The sequence below is a fragment of the Mustela lutreola genome, chromosome 2, assembly GCF_030435805.1.
Source record: "Mustela lutreola isolate mMusLut2 chromosome 2, mMusLut2.pri, whole genome shotgun sequence".
Lineage (NCBI taxonomy): Eukaryota > Metazoa > Chordata > Mammalia > Carnivora > Mustelidae > Mustela > Mustela lutreola.
Window position 1 is genome coordinate 19,828,807 of NC_081291.1, and position 13,057 is coordinate 19,841,863.

The following is a 13,057-nucleotide window of genomic DNA, read 5'->3' on the forward strand; positions in this document are numbered from 1 at the left end:
CTCCCAGTTTCTTTAGCTTTGATTTTTTTTTATTTTTTTATTTTTTTACTACCTAAGTGACTTTCTTAGGGAGAGCCAGGATTACAACGGACTTAAGGGTTGGCATGGGGCCCCTGATCTTGCCAAAGGTGGGCACAGCACTGACAAAGCATTGTTGTCCGCACCTGCCACTTGGCTCGGCCTGTCTTCTTTTTCTCCCGTTTGGCCACCTTGGGAGTCTGCCCTCTTGCTTTCCCAGCACATGCCAGGGGAGCATGGCCTTTATCTCCAAGCATGCGGCTCCAAACTTCCGGTGGGGGTCAGAGCCTCCACTTCACCCTGACCCAGGGGAGTCTCAGCCTTGAGGGGCAGGCCTGCCGGGGACACCACCTGATGATCTGGAGCGATCAGCACCACCTGATCTCCAGCAAGGCTCCATGGGCCTTGATCTGGGACACAGGTTTCCTGTGGTCACCTGGAGGGTGCATAGCTCCCGGGTGTGGACAAAGAGCTGCAGGTCGGCGAGTGATGGAGCTACCGCGAAGATGGAGTGGAAAAGCAGTGGGGCCCCCAGTTTTCTAGGTGCAGGTCCAGAGGCCTGGTACGGCCCAGGTGTCCACTCTGTCCAGTTATGTTTGGAAATCAAACCCTCTGGGACAGGAAGGCACCCTATCCCCAGGTAGGGAGCACAGGTTCAGCTTTGCCGCCCTGCCAAGCCCACCTGGGAGCCACGAAGCTCGTCTCTGTGGATGGTGTGCTTAGCAAGCCAGTGGTCTGGGGAAGACCCAGCTCCCCACCACCTACATTGGCTCTGGTGCCCAGCCCTCCTCTGGTGCACTGAGGCTGTGCTCTGTGAAGGAAGATTATCTACAAGGAGTACTTCTTTTTTTTTTTTTTTTTTTTTTTTTTTTTTAAAGATTTTATTTATTTATTTGTCAGAGAGAGAGTGAGCGAGAGCGAGTACAGGCAGACAGAGTGGAAGGCAGAGTCAGAGGGAGAAGCAGGCCCCCTGCGGAGCAAGGAGCCCGATGCGGGACTTGATCCCAGGACGCTGGGATCATGACCTGAGCCGAAGGCAGCTGCCCAACCAACTGAGCCACCCAGGCGTCCCTACAAGGAGTACTTCTTCTTGGCTGGTCCTAACGCCTCTGTGCCACAGACACCTTGCAGTGCAGAACAGGCAAGCGCTGCTGGTCAAGGTCCTCCATTTCCTGGCTCACAGGGGATGGAGCCCTAGAGGGGGTGTTCTGGCCTGAGATCTCTGGTCTGAAGGTAGAGACAGTGACCTCATATTACAGCACTTCCTCAGGAAAAACCTCAAGCCAGGCTTAGGGAAGTGGGCCAGGATGGCGGGGTGCCCAACGTCTGCCCACCAGCCCCTCCCCCTTCGTGGGGGGGCTGCCTTCATCTGGGCCCCACTTCCCTGCAGGGAGTGAGGGACCAGGGGAGGCCACACGGTGACTGTCACGGAAGGGACATTCCCCAGTCATTTGGAACTAAGTAAGTCCAGATCCCAGCTTGCAGGCCTGGCTGCAGGACCCTCTTTGGGCCCCCTCCCCCAGGACTGTGGCCACACAGACACATGGACAGGGTGTGTGCAGCAGATGTGAGCCTGAGAGGCAGCCAGAAACCCCATGGATCAGAGCCTGTCAACATCAGCTTTGTTGGGGGCCGCCCAGGTCTCCCCCAGCCCCAAGGCACAGCTCTGCCTAAGGGACCGTAGCTTCTCCCCAGGGTGGGGGTGGGGGGCTCACAGCTGCAGTTTCACTGACTTTTAAGTCAAGACAGAGTCTACCCTGAGTCCTTGCTGCTGCAGCCTGGGCCACGCTCTCCACAGCTCTTACATAGAGGAGGAAACAGCAAAGGGGCGCCATCTGTCCCATCTTCTGCACAGGGGAGTGTGAGCAGAGGGCCCAGGAGGAGGGTAGAAAGCAGATCTCAGTTTCTGATCAGAGGGCCCTGGCTTCGGCCCCCTTCTGTTCCAGGGTGGGGGTGGTCAGACATTATCTGAGCAGAGACCTAAAGGAGGTCATGGAAGCATCTGTTGGAAGGGCACCCAGGCTAAGGGAACAATCACTGCCAGGCCAGGAGTCTGGAGAGGTGTGTGTGGAGGAGTGAGGAGGCTGTGATCCAGAACAGGGATAGGAGAGTCAGAGGTGGGGAAGGGGGCTGTGGGTCTGCCACTGCAAGGACATGGCCTTGACTTTTGACAGAGTAGGAGCCTTTGAGAGCTTTGGGCAAGAAAGGGACCTGACCTGGCTTCCATTTTAACAGGGTCTCTGTGGATCCTGGTTGACTAGATTGTAGGAAACTAGCACAGACACCAGGAACCCAATAAGGAGGCTTGGGGGCTTGTCAGGAACACACCCCATGGGGACGGTGGCTGCAGAGGCCACGGCTGTAGAGCTGGTGAGCAGAGAGAAGGTGGGAAGGGGTCATTTGATATTTTGCACATGTTAAGGTGAAGTTGCAAGTATTTGCTGATGGTTTGAATGTGGATGTGAGAGAGAGCGCAAGCTGGTTTTTTGGCTTCTTGACCTGAGCAGTTGGAAAGATGGAGCTGCCCCAACTGAGTTGGGCAAAGCCAAGGAGTGGTTGGAAACTGCACCCAAGTGGGCTCCAGATCCAAGGTCTTTTCTATGCAGACCTGTCTCTTAAGGCAGGCTCCATACCCTCATCCCCACCCAGCGGCTGGGGCAGCCCAAATATTACTGCGCCAAGGTTCAGCACCCGGAGTAAAGGCCTCTGCTATGAGGGCATAGGAAACACAGAATTCCTATCCCAATTCTTTGTGAGGAGGCCTCTCTGGAGCCAGATAAGGACTGAGCTCTAGGCCCAAGACTTGGGCTCTCTAGCAGGAGCTGGGCAGGCCCAAGTGGGTGAGGGATGGCTGTCTGGCTTCTGTCTAAACAGGATATGCTCAGGCTGGCCGATGGTCATGGGTCACTTGGCAGCCAGCCGAGCCTGGGCCCACCCAACCCCCACCTCCCTCACCACACACACACACACACACACACACATACTGGATGAGGGGTGTGGGGTAACATGTGTGGATCCCAGAGGCTGTGTCCCTCCCTCTCTTGTTCACCCTGAACTCAGGGAAACCTGGGTCCCAGGCAGCATCTTGTGGGGGCTGACTGGGAGGGCAGGACCTGCAGCAGCCCAAGGAAACTCCTGACTCAGCCATTAGCATTGGCTTCCTGGGAGGTAGTGTCTTCCCAGAGGCCTGAAGGATCTAGAAGGAAATGGGAAAGGAATTCCAGGTACAGGGGAGCAGCATGTGCAAAGACCAGGAGAGGAGACCGTGCGGAGCTCCTGCCTGAGAGAAAGGGGAAGAGGTGGCCTCCAAAAGGGAGGCTTGGCCCTTGTGCAGAAGGGGATGGTGTTTGAGGGTAAAGGGAGAAGCCAAGGGCTTGGAGCTAGAGGAAACTCGGCTGACTCTGGGGCCGAAGTCTGGGAAGAACATTCCTGGTCGCGGGGACAGCAGCAGAAAAGGCCTGGAAGAGGCTTTGGGAAGCAGCAAGGGAGGTGGCTTGTTCCAGCTTTTGATGGGCTCTGAGCCAGCTCCTGGGGCTGGCAGGGCAGGAGGAGGCTGAGCTGAACCCCATTCTGAGCCTGGACTGTGGGGACTTCTCATTGCCCCACTCCCGGTGCTGCCGGAGCAACGCCCTACACCCCCTCCCAGGGCCCCCTTTGTAATGCTCCCCCCCATTCTCTGGGATCCAGTTCCGGGAGGCGGGTGAGGGCTGCGCCTGGGGCAGGGGAGATGAGAAAACCAGAAAGTGGGGAAACCTGAGCCAGCAACGCTGGGGCGGGCGGGCCAGGGCTTGCTGAGCCTGCTAGGCCCGGGAAACAGGTTCCCCCTGGAGACTTGGGCCAGAGGAAGGGGGGGTTGGTTTAGTTACCACCTTCATCCTGGGGGCATGGCGGGTCTCTGAGGCCCAGGCCTCAAAGTCTCGCCTTCTAGATGCTGAGGATGGAAGGGCAGAGTCCCTCTTGAGCTTACTCAGCTTAGCAGTCTTCTCTCGCCCCACTCCAAGGAGGCTGGACAGAGGTGGATAGGATAGACAGACAGAGGATGGACAGACCACAGGAGCCCAGGGCTGTACCTCAGTCCCCCACAGTGCAGCCTGGAAAAACCAGAAGGAAAAGAAACAGGCGTGTGTGCGGGCAGAGACAAAGGCTGGGCCAGACTGAAAGGCTGGGAGTGTTTTGGAGAAGAACTCCAAGGTGATCCTGGGGGGCCTGGCCCGCATTCAGCACCATCACCTGGGGGTGAGGCCCGGGGGGCTAATTCCTTCCGGGTTGTAACCCTTGTTGTTGGGCTTTGTAGCATCTCAGAAACTCTGGGAAGCTGAGTCATGAACCCAAGACTCTACCTTCAGGATGTCACCCGAGGGCTTATCTTACAGGTACTCAGAGCCCATCTTGAAAGGGAGAGGGAACTACTCCGGGAAGGGGAACCTAGAAGCTGGGTCAGAGGAGAAACCAGATCTGGCCTAACCTTCTTTGTGTCCACCCTCACCGTGTGTATCCAGACTGGAACCAGGATGGGCCATGGGAGAGCTGGCAAAGAAGGAGGCCCAGGATCTAAGTGTCCTGCAGTAGAGGGAGGGAGGCCCAGCAGGGCCAGGAGGCCAGCCTGGCCTGGCCATCTCACTTCAGGTGATCCCACAGGGCATCCCATGGCTCTCAGGTGGAGATAACAGCTGAGTGGCTTTTGGAGAGGAAGGCATAGGACTCTGCATGGCAGGGAAAGGGGCTGGTGGAGGTGGCCCATCCAGAGATGTCAGGTGGTGGGACTAGGAGTTGGCTCCTGGCCTGCTGGTTCTTGGCTTGTGTTCCCTGTTGGATCTAGTGCCATGGGGATTTGCTCTCTTATTCATTCAATAAAGATTTATTGAACTCTGTAAGTGCTGCACCAGGCTCCAGCACTCACGGCCAGCCCTGAGTGCCTGTCTGGGTTGTAGGCCCTTGGCTCCACGTGGGCCCCCTGGCCTGGCCCTTCCCTCCTGGAGCCTTCCCACAACTCATGAAAAGGCCACCTTTTCTTACCACCACAGTCCAGTGCCTGCAAGCCTCACCCCACTTCTCTCAGTCGCCCCTTCCTCATCTGCACAGTGGGGACAGCAGGACCTGCTTCTCCAAGGAACCATTAAGTGCCTGGGAACCCATAATCACAAACTCTGGTGGCAGACAGGGTCTCCCAGCCTGGCCTCCAGGGCTGGCTTTGGCACGCCCTTAGACCCCTACACTGAAGTCAGATTGTGGAAGGGTCAACTATATTTCTCCCAAGAATGCATATTCTATATGCATAATAACATGAATAGTGACACAAAATGGCCAGCCCAGCATGGACACTGGACCGGGGGGGGGGGTGCCCTAGGAGTTCTCTGTTGCAATAACTCTGCTTTTATTTCTATTACTTAGTCTGCTCATGTTGTTTAGGAGCGAACTGGCATTCCATTGTGTGAAGTGGGCTTGCTGAAGGTCTCTCCCCTCTCCCTGCCTCCCCTTCTTCAGAAGGCCTCCATGCACTAGCACCAGGTCTGTTCTCTGCGTCTGAGCGGAGCTCCATGGACGCATCCATCATATCTCTTTTCTTCCCAAGCCAGCACCCTGGAGTCTTTGGTAAGTCCTAATAGTTCTGCTTCAGTGACCACGATGGTGATCACGCTGGGTGGTGAGGGGTGGCCAGGCTTTAAGACCAGGGAGACTGGGGGTGAAGGGGAGGTGGGAGAGGGATGATACTGGAAACCTTGGTGATGGCGGCGTAGGCTGCATTGGTGATGGCTGCACAGCAGTACTGGCCTCAGCATTGACCCTGATACCTAGAGGAGGAGGGATGAGGAGGGACGATTATCACAGTATTTTAAATGAGACCTAATAGAGCAGAGGGGTGCAGGCATGGTCCCCAGAGCCACCATAAGTCCAGGCTGGTTTCCTTGCTTCAGGTGGTCTCTGCTTGGAGTCTGTGGGCCAGCACTCAAAATCCCAGGCAGGAGACCCTCGTCTGGGTTCTTAACCTTCTGACAGTCAACCTGTCAGTAGGTCAGATGGAGGGATAGCTTCTCCAGGGGACTTGTTAACCAGGGAGAGAAGGAGAGGGGGGAAAAGGAGGAGAGGGAGAGAAAGAAGAGAAGGAAAAATAGGGGGAGCGGAGAGAAGGTGAAGTGGAGGGGAAGGCAGAGAAAGAGGAAAGAAGGGAGGAGAAGGGAGAGGACAGGAGAGAGGAGAAAGGGAGAAAAAAAGATAGGAGAGAGGAGGAAGGGAGGGAATAGACAAGGGAGGAGAGAGAGGTGGAAGGAGAGGACAAAGAAGGCCCATGCCCCTTGGGACCTCAGCAAAGGGCCTGGGGCAGGGCTGAGACCGTGGTCCCGGTTGGTGAGGCCATGGCCTTGGGGTGTCAGGTCCCTTCTGGGATCAGGGGAGGCGTTTGGCTCAGTTGCTGGGCTCTGGGCTCTGGAGTCATCATGAGGCCATTTGAAAGCAAATGTCCCTTTTAGGAGAGGAGGCCCAGCCTATCTGGCCTCTCTGGGGATATGGAACTATAAGGAGTGGATCCGTGGGGCTGCCGGTTTAAAATAGGACTGGAGGCTGGGGAATCACGGGTAGCCCTGGAGTGATTGGACAGAGCAGTCAGGCTGGGCTGCTGCGACCTGGCCTGGGCTGGAGGCAGCGAGCAGGTCCAGCGGTGCGAGCTGTCCCAGAGGCTGCACCGCCACCTGCTGAGCGGCTGGGGCAGTCCTGGGTCCTACGCTGCGGGACTCACGCGCGGGGCCCGGCGCGGCCCGCAGCAAGTGGGAAGGAGTGACACGGCAGGGGGTGCGCAGGTGAGCGCAGGCTCGTTGCTCCCCGGCGCGCCCGCCCTTCCCGCCAGGGAGTTGAGTGCCGGGGTAAACACCAGGCGCGGTGTGCGCGGTGTATCCACGGAGAGACAAAGCCAGGGCGGGGCGGGGGCGCCGCCCGCGAAGCCGGGGCGGGGGCGCGGGGTGCAGATTAGTCTCCCCCGGCTCGTGTCGCCCCACCGCCCCGAGAGCCCAGAGCCCAGCCCGCGGACAGGTGGAGCGGGGGCGGGGCGGTGGCCGGGCGGGTCCCGCCCCGGGGGTGGGGCCGGGCGGGGCGGCCGGGGCGGGGCCGCGCTATGCAAATGTCGCCCACGGGCGGCCAATTGCTGGCGCTCCCCGCGCGGCTCCGAGCGCCCCGTCCCGCCGGCGGCCGCGAGACCAGAGCGAGCGAGCGAGCGAACGGCCGCGGTCCGGCGAGCCCCGAGCGCAGCGCAGGGCCAGGGCGCGCGGTGAGGAGCGGCGCAGCCCAGCGCGGCCGCCCGGCCTCAGTCCAGCGCGGCCGCCTGGCCCCAGTCCAACAAGCAGGCGAGCACCACCGGGCCGAGCCAAGCGCAGCGCCCCGAAGCCGAGCGCGCGCCGTCGCCCGCGCCCCGCGCCGGGGAATGCGCCCTCGTCGCGCCGGCCAGGGGGCGCCCGCAGCCCACCCGGGGGGAGGCGGCCCCGAGCGCCCCTGAGCCTTCCCATGGCCCGGGCTAGGGCCCGGGGCCTCGGCTGCTGACGCGTCCAAAGCCCGCGGACCCCGTTAAACCCGGGCCGCGGCGTCGACCCCGGCTCAGGCACAGCGGCGAGAGGGCGCGGGCAGGGCCATGGCCCCGGGGGGCCGCTAGCGCCGGCCGGCCCAACCGGGAGCCGCTCTGCCGCCGCCGCCGCCGCCGCCCCCGCCGCCCGGGAGCCCAGGCCCCGCCGCCGCGGAGGAGGTGAGTGCGGCGGGAACCGGGAGGGAGCGGGCAGGCGGCCGGGCCACCCCGCGATCCCTCTGGGACCCGCGGCACTGCAACTCTGCAGAAGTGTCCGGGGCGCGGGGCTCGGAGAGGCTGGGGGCTTCCCGGGGATGCATGGGCTGTAGGACTTGAGTGGGCGCTGTACCTGTCCAGGCTGCCCGGAACCTTATCGGTGCGACGTGGGGATGTGTGGATGAGATGTCCTGCGGGGTCACCAGTGTGCAGAGCAACTTTTTCTCGTCAGATTCTGAGTGGGTGGGTGCTTGCACGCACCCCCACCCCCGCGTTCCTGGAGCGGGAGTCGGGACGCCCCTTCTGGCTCAGCTCTCTCCCACTAATGACTCGGGCAGAGCTCTTCCTCTGAGGTGCGTCTGCCCTGCCTCAGTGTCCCAGAATGGTCTGCTCTAAGGGAAGCGCTATACCCGCTGCCCCCACGTGGAGGGTCCCCCAGATCAGCAAGGCAGGAGGGCCTTCAGCCCTTAGGCTTTTCTCCCAACTCTGTGCTAGCCCCATGACCCCCAGCTGCCAACTGGGTTTGCTTTTCTAACAGGGAGTCTTGCTCAGCTTAGGGGCCTGGCTGTATGTGGGGTGTAGGTAAGCTGTGAGAGCCTGCATTTAAGTCCCCCATTTGGGCAGGCTGGGGCCCCAGTGGTAAAATGGGCACCTGGTGGGCTCACCTAGAACAGGTGGGACCAGAGGGTGTCAGGGTGGCCGGGGAATGAGGCAGGCCTGGCAGGATGGGTCAGCTGGCACTAAGGCTGAGGCCTTGGCTGCTTCAGTAACTTATAATTGTTGAGATAACTGTGTGGAGAACACCATTCCATGAGCCCCCCGGGAGGGGGGCCACCTGAAGGCACTGGTGTGTCCACCCTGGAGCTGGGCCAGGTTGGGGGTTCCTGTCCTCCTGAATTCACCCAGATTGTCTCCCAGAAGCCTCTGTCCTAGTTGCAGAGATAGGGGTCCAGGGGTTGGGAGGTTTATCCCTGTCCAGGGGATTGGATGGAGCTGGGGTCTTTTCCGAGGCTGTGCGGGAAGTGTGCCTGGACTTATGGGGTAAGGTGTGCTGCAAGGCTAGGGCACTGGGCAAGCTCACCCCTGCTTCTGACCCCCAGATTTGAAGGATCCAGGCCCGGAAGTGCGGGGGTGTGAGGAGAGAAGGCCAACAGCCTAGCCTCAGTGGCCCCCATGCTCTGGTAGACATACCTTGATGGGGAGGATGAAGCTGAGCCCAGGTGACCTTGACTGGGAAACCCTGGATCATGAAAGGGGGGTTTCAATCCCAGCTATGGGGGGGTGGCTCTGCTTCCCAGTCCATGGGGTGCTGGGGGAGGGGGAAAGCCAAGGAACCAGAAAGGATCTCTGGCCTGTGGGGGTGGGTACCGTAGGGCTGGGGTGCTGTTAATAATTTCATCTCCATGTTCCCCCGCAGCCCCTGCTCCTGCCTCCCTTCCATCCAGGCAGTTCTTAGCTCAGAGGAGCTAACCTCCCTTCTCTGAGGCAGGCTGTTCACCCCCCCAACCCCCACCCCACAAGCCTGGGAGGTCTGGATCAGGCCGGACAATTCGACCGCCTAGCCCCCTGCCCTACCCCCAGGTGCCTCTAGACCCCCTTGTCTGGCCGCCCCTTCTCTGCACCCCTTGCCAGCCCCAGCTCCTCGGTTCTTTGTTCGAACGTCTCTCCTCCGTCCCTCCCTCTCTCCTCCCTCTCTCCTCCTCCCTCCCGCCTGCCTCCCTCCCTTGCTCCCTCCCGCCAGGCTTCTTTCCTTCTTTCTCTGCTCTCCTCCTGGTGGGCTCCCAGGTGGCGGTGGCTGTTCCTTCTCTGTCCACCCACCTGGCTTGCCTTACTGGGGGCTTCTCTGGGGCTGGGGCTAAGTGGAATGCATCTAGGAGCTGGCAGAGTGGAAGCGACTGTGAAAATGTCCTCCCCTTCCTTCTCTCTGTCCCTCTATTTCTCTTCTCCCCTCTCTCTCTTCTCTTTTCCATTCCCCCATGCTTTCCAAAGAGGGGTCCTGGACTTGGCCCCAGCAGACTTGAACATCCCCCATTCAGTCCTTTAAAGGGCCAGAGCATCTTGGGAGGTCCCTGTAGGGGCCCAATGGGGCAAAGCCCTCCACCTTCCTGGCTACCTTGGAGAACTCTAAAGCTGTCCTTGGTGACCCTGACCTTGTTACCATGAAAATGGATGCAGGGGAAATGAGGTCAAGGGGGGGTTGAGTCATCCTGAGCCCCCTGATACATAGGATCAAAGGTCTCTGAGGGACCCAGACTGCAGCTTGCCTCCCCCCAAGCCAGGGCAGTGTTCCCCAGCTTCCTTGAGCCCCACCCCACTAGCAGGTCAAGTTCTTGAGCAAACACATGCTTGTGAGGACGTGTGTGGGCATGCAAGTGTGGACGTGTGTATATCCACAACTGTGCGTGAGGCCTCACGGGTACACTCGAGGGTGATGGTGGCCTCGCAGCCCTCCCTCCTACCTGCCCCTCTCACCAGAGCCTGCGATTCACCCAGCACCAGCTTGGTGCCCCAGCAGCCTGGGGGAGAGGCTGGCTCTGGTTCTCTCCTTCTTCCCGCTAGCCTCCGCAGGAGGGAGCATCTGTGATGGGGGATGTTGAAGGAATGGTGAGAGGGTGTTCCCACAGAGGGCACCACCTGGGGAATGGGCCAGGAGACCTGAAGCCTCACTTCCTGTCTGAAGAGCCACCAGTGTGGTTTGCCCTGGCTGGAGAGGCTAGGGCTGGGGGGAGGGGACCTGGGTCCAGGGAGGGCCTCAGTGTCTGCTGAGTGGGGCCTGACAGATGTGGAGCCGGGCCTTGCCTCAGCCTCTGTCAGCCAGTGCTGAGGATTAGCAGCCCCTCCTGCCTCTCACCCCAACTCCAGGGTCCTAGAAATGGTCCTAGGGTCCTACCCTAGGAAATGGAAGTAGACAAGGCAGATCTGGAGGAGGGGGCTCACGTTGTCATTCTCTGTGCCCCCACCCCCAATGTATCCTGGTGGGGGGGTTGAGAATTGGCGCTGTTTTTTGCCGGGAGGGAGCAATATGTTCCGACAACTGGTGCTGGGCTGCGTTTACCCAACAGCCAGCCTGCCTGGGGAGACAATATTTGAAAAACATCGTATCGAAACTTGGACCTGCTGGGGGTTCTGCTGGGGACACTGAGGCTGCCCCAGGCCTGCTGGCTCTCCTCGCTCCCCTCTCTTTGCCCTCCAGAGGCAGAGCTAGAACTTTACCTGGCAGGAAGTCCTTCCGTACATCTGACCTGGATCCCTCCTGCTGTGATTTCAGTAAAAGTAGACCCTGCTATTCTTTGCCTCTCCTTTTCTGGCTGCCATCTCTTCCATTTTAGGCTGTGTGTGTCTCACTTCACCTCCACTGTCTCCCATGCCCCCTGCCCCAATAATCAGGGCCCGATTTCCTTATATTGGGTGGAGAGGTTTGTTGGGAGCAGGCAAGACGGCAACCATCTCTTCCCCCCATTTCTGGAGGTGGGCGAGGGAAGGAGCAGCCCATTTGGTTGGGGGTGGGCACAACAGAGAGAGCCTGCTGGGGACGGGAAGAAGCTGTAAGCTGGCCTGTTTGAGCAGGACCCTGCAAATGGAATTCGGGGTGCTGGGGGGCAGGGTAGTGTTTGAATATCCAGTGGCCCCTATTAGCTCTGGTGACCCCAGGCTGCACCCAGTTGCGCGGTCTTTGGGCCTATTGGCCACACCTTCCCAGGTTAAGGCAGGGACCAGAAAGTGTATAAGGTTTGCACACTGGGGCATTCATGGGCCCGGGGCCGAGGGTGTGGGAAAGGAGAGTTGGTAGGGCCAGACTCCCCCATCTGCCTTTCATATTCAGATATTGATTCCTCCTTCCCAGGTGTCCAGACAGCCCAGCCAGCTTCTTGGGCCCTAGGCCCCTCCCACAATGCCTGTCGCTTGTCTCCTCCTCTGGGCTTCCCTACTGACTGGGGCCTGGCCAGCCACCCCCACCCAGGACCACCTCCCGGCCACGCCCCGCGTCCGGCTCTCATTCAAAGGTAAGAGACTGCCTCGCTGGTCCCCAGCATCATCTTCTGTCCACAGGACTCAGCCCGCTGCAGAGGCCACCGGAAGAGGCAATGCAGAAAGAGATACTTCATGCAGCCACGTGGGTTGCCCTGGGTATGTGGGTGGGGAGGAGAGGGATGGCGGTAACTTGCCAGGAAAGGCTAGAGAATGGGCCATGTGGACGTTTCCGCAAAGTTTCCCGAGTCTGGGCCCCTTCTTGAGGCAGACTCTGGGGTGTCAGGCTGGGTGGCCTTGGGTCCGCAAAGTGCCTCCCTCAGTGTGAGAGATAACTGGGGAGAGATGCCTCTTCTTCCCGACTCGTGTTTGGGGAAGCCCATCCTCGCCGCTGCTCTGTTTCTGGTCCTGCCCTGGGTGGTTCCTGAGGTGGAGGGTCAGGCGGTCAGGCAGAAACTGAAGCCGCAAGAAGCTGGAGCAGCAGACCTTGCTCTGCTATGGGGTGGGTCTCCAGGTGGGAGGGGGTCCCAGGAAGCCGGGAGGGTGCTGTGGGCTTCGAGGGGAGCGCGGGCCAGTTGGCGAGTTCAGGGAGAGCACATGCTATGTGACGGTTCTGAGCTCCCCAACGAGCACTTTGCTTTGGGAGTCCCCTGAAGGCTCTAATGAGCAGTTCGGTTCTGGAGAGTGAGAGACAGGTCCCCCGGCTCGATCACCTTTGTACCTCACCCACTGCTGGGTGAATACACATGGCACACACTCAGGTGTCCAGATGGCTCAGTCACTAGCTCTTCCTCAAAGGTGTGTATGATCGGAAGATTGTCCCCCCGCCCCGCCTGCGGAAAGGGGATGCTGGGACCTGGGGGGCCTGGGGTCACTGCAGAGCTCTCCTCTGGCCCAAGGTCACTTTGTCCAGCCGCCTGCCCTGGGTGGGGCCGACTCAGCCCTGGCTGGCCAGATTTCCGGGCACACATATTGGGGTGAAAGGCTGGACTGACTTTTCCTTCCTCAGGTTTGGCTGAGGTCCAGCCTCCACCTCACCATGTTCCCATGTCCCCTTGTCCCCATGTCCCCAGCAGAGCTCCTCTCCTGTCCTCATCCCACCCTGTGAGTTGATGGGGGGAGTGGGGAGTGAATTTCAGACGATGTGCCTGGAAGGAGTCCAGTGTGGGGCCTGAGGAGTGGGCGGAAGTGTGATGGTTTTGGTTGTAAGAGCGCCCCTCACCCCCCGGGCCTGAGAAGGGGAGAAGTTTATTCTGCTGATCACTCCACCCTTCCCCAGTGGAATTCCTCCTAGCAGATGAATAAATC

The 13,057-nt window shown here is 59.9% G+C and overlaps 1 protein-coding gene across 4 annotated transcripts in view; it reads left to right on the forward strand.

The window, feature by feature from the left end:
- The first annotated feature begins 7,182 nt into the window (after nt 1-7,182).
- Nucleotides 7,183-13,057, forward strand: part of SEMA3F (semaphorin 3F) — a 30,349-nt gene continuing 24,474 nt past the window's right edge. Inside the window, exons 1-2 of one of the 4 annotated variants that reach the window (XM_059160959.1) lie at nt 7,183-7,744; nt 11,625-11,784. In XM_059160959.1, coding sequence (XP_059016942.1) covers nt 11,673-11,784 — 112 coding nt within the window. In that variant the 5' untranslated portion in view covers nt 7,183-7,744; nt 11,625-11,672. Of the gene's footprint in view, nt 7,745-7,959; nt 8,134-8,977; nt 9,001-11,624; nt 11,785-13,057 lie in introns of those variants that run through there. The other 3 variants (XM_059160962.1, XM_059160960.1, XM_059160961.1) reach the window with 3 other exon arrangements.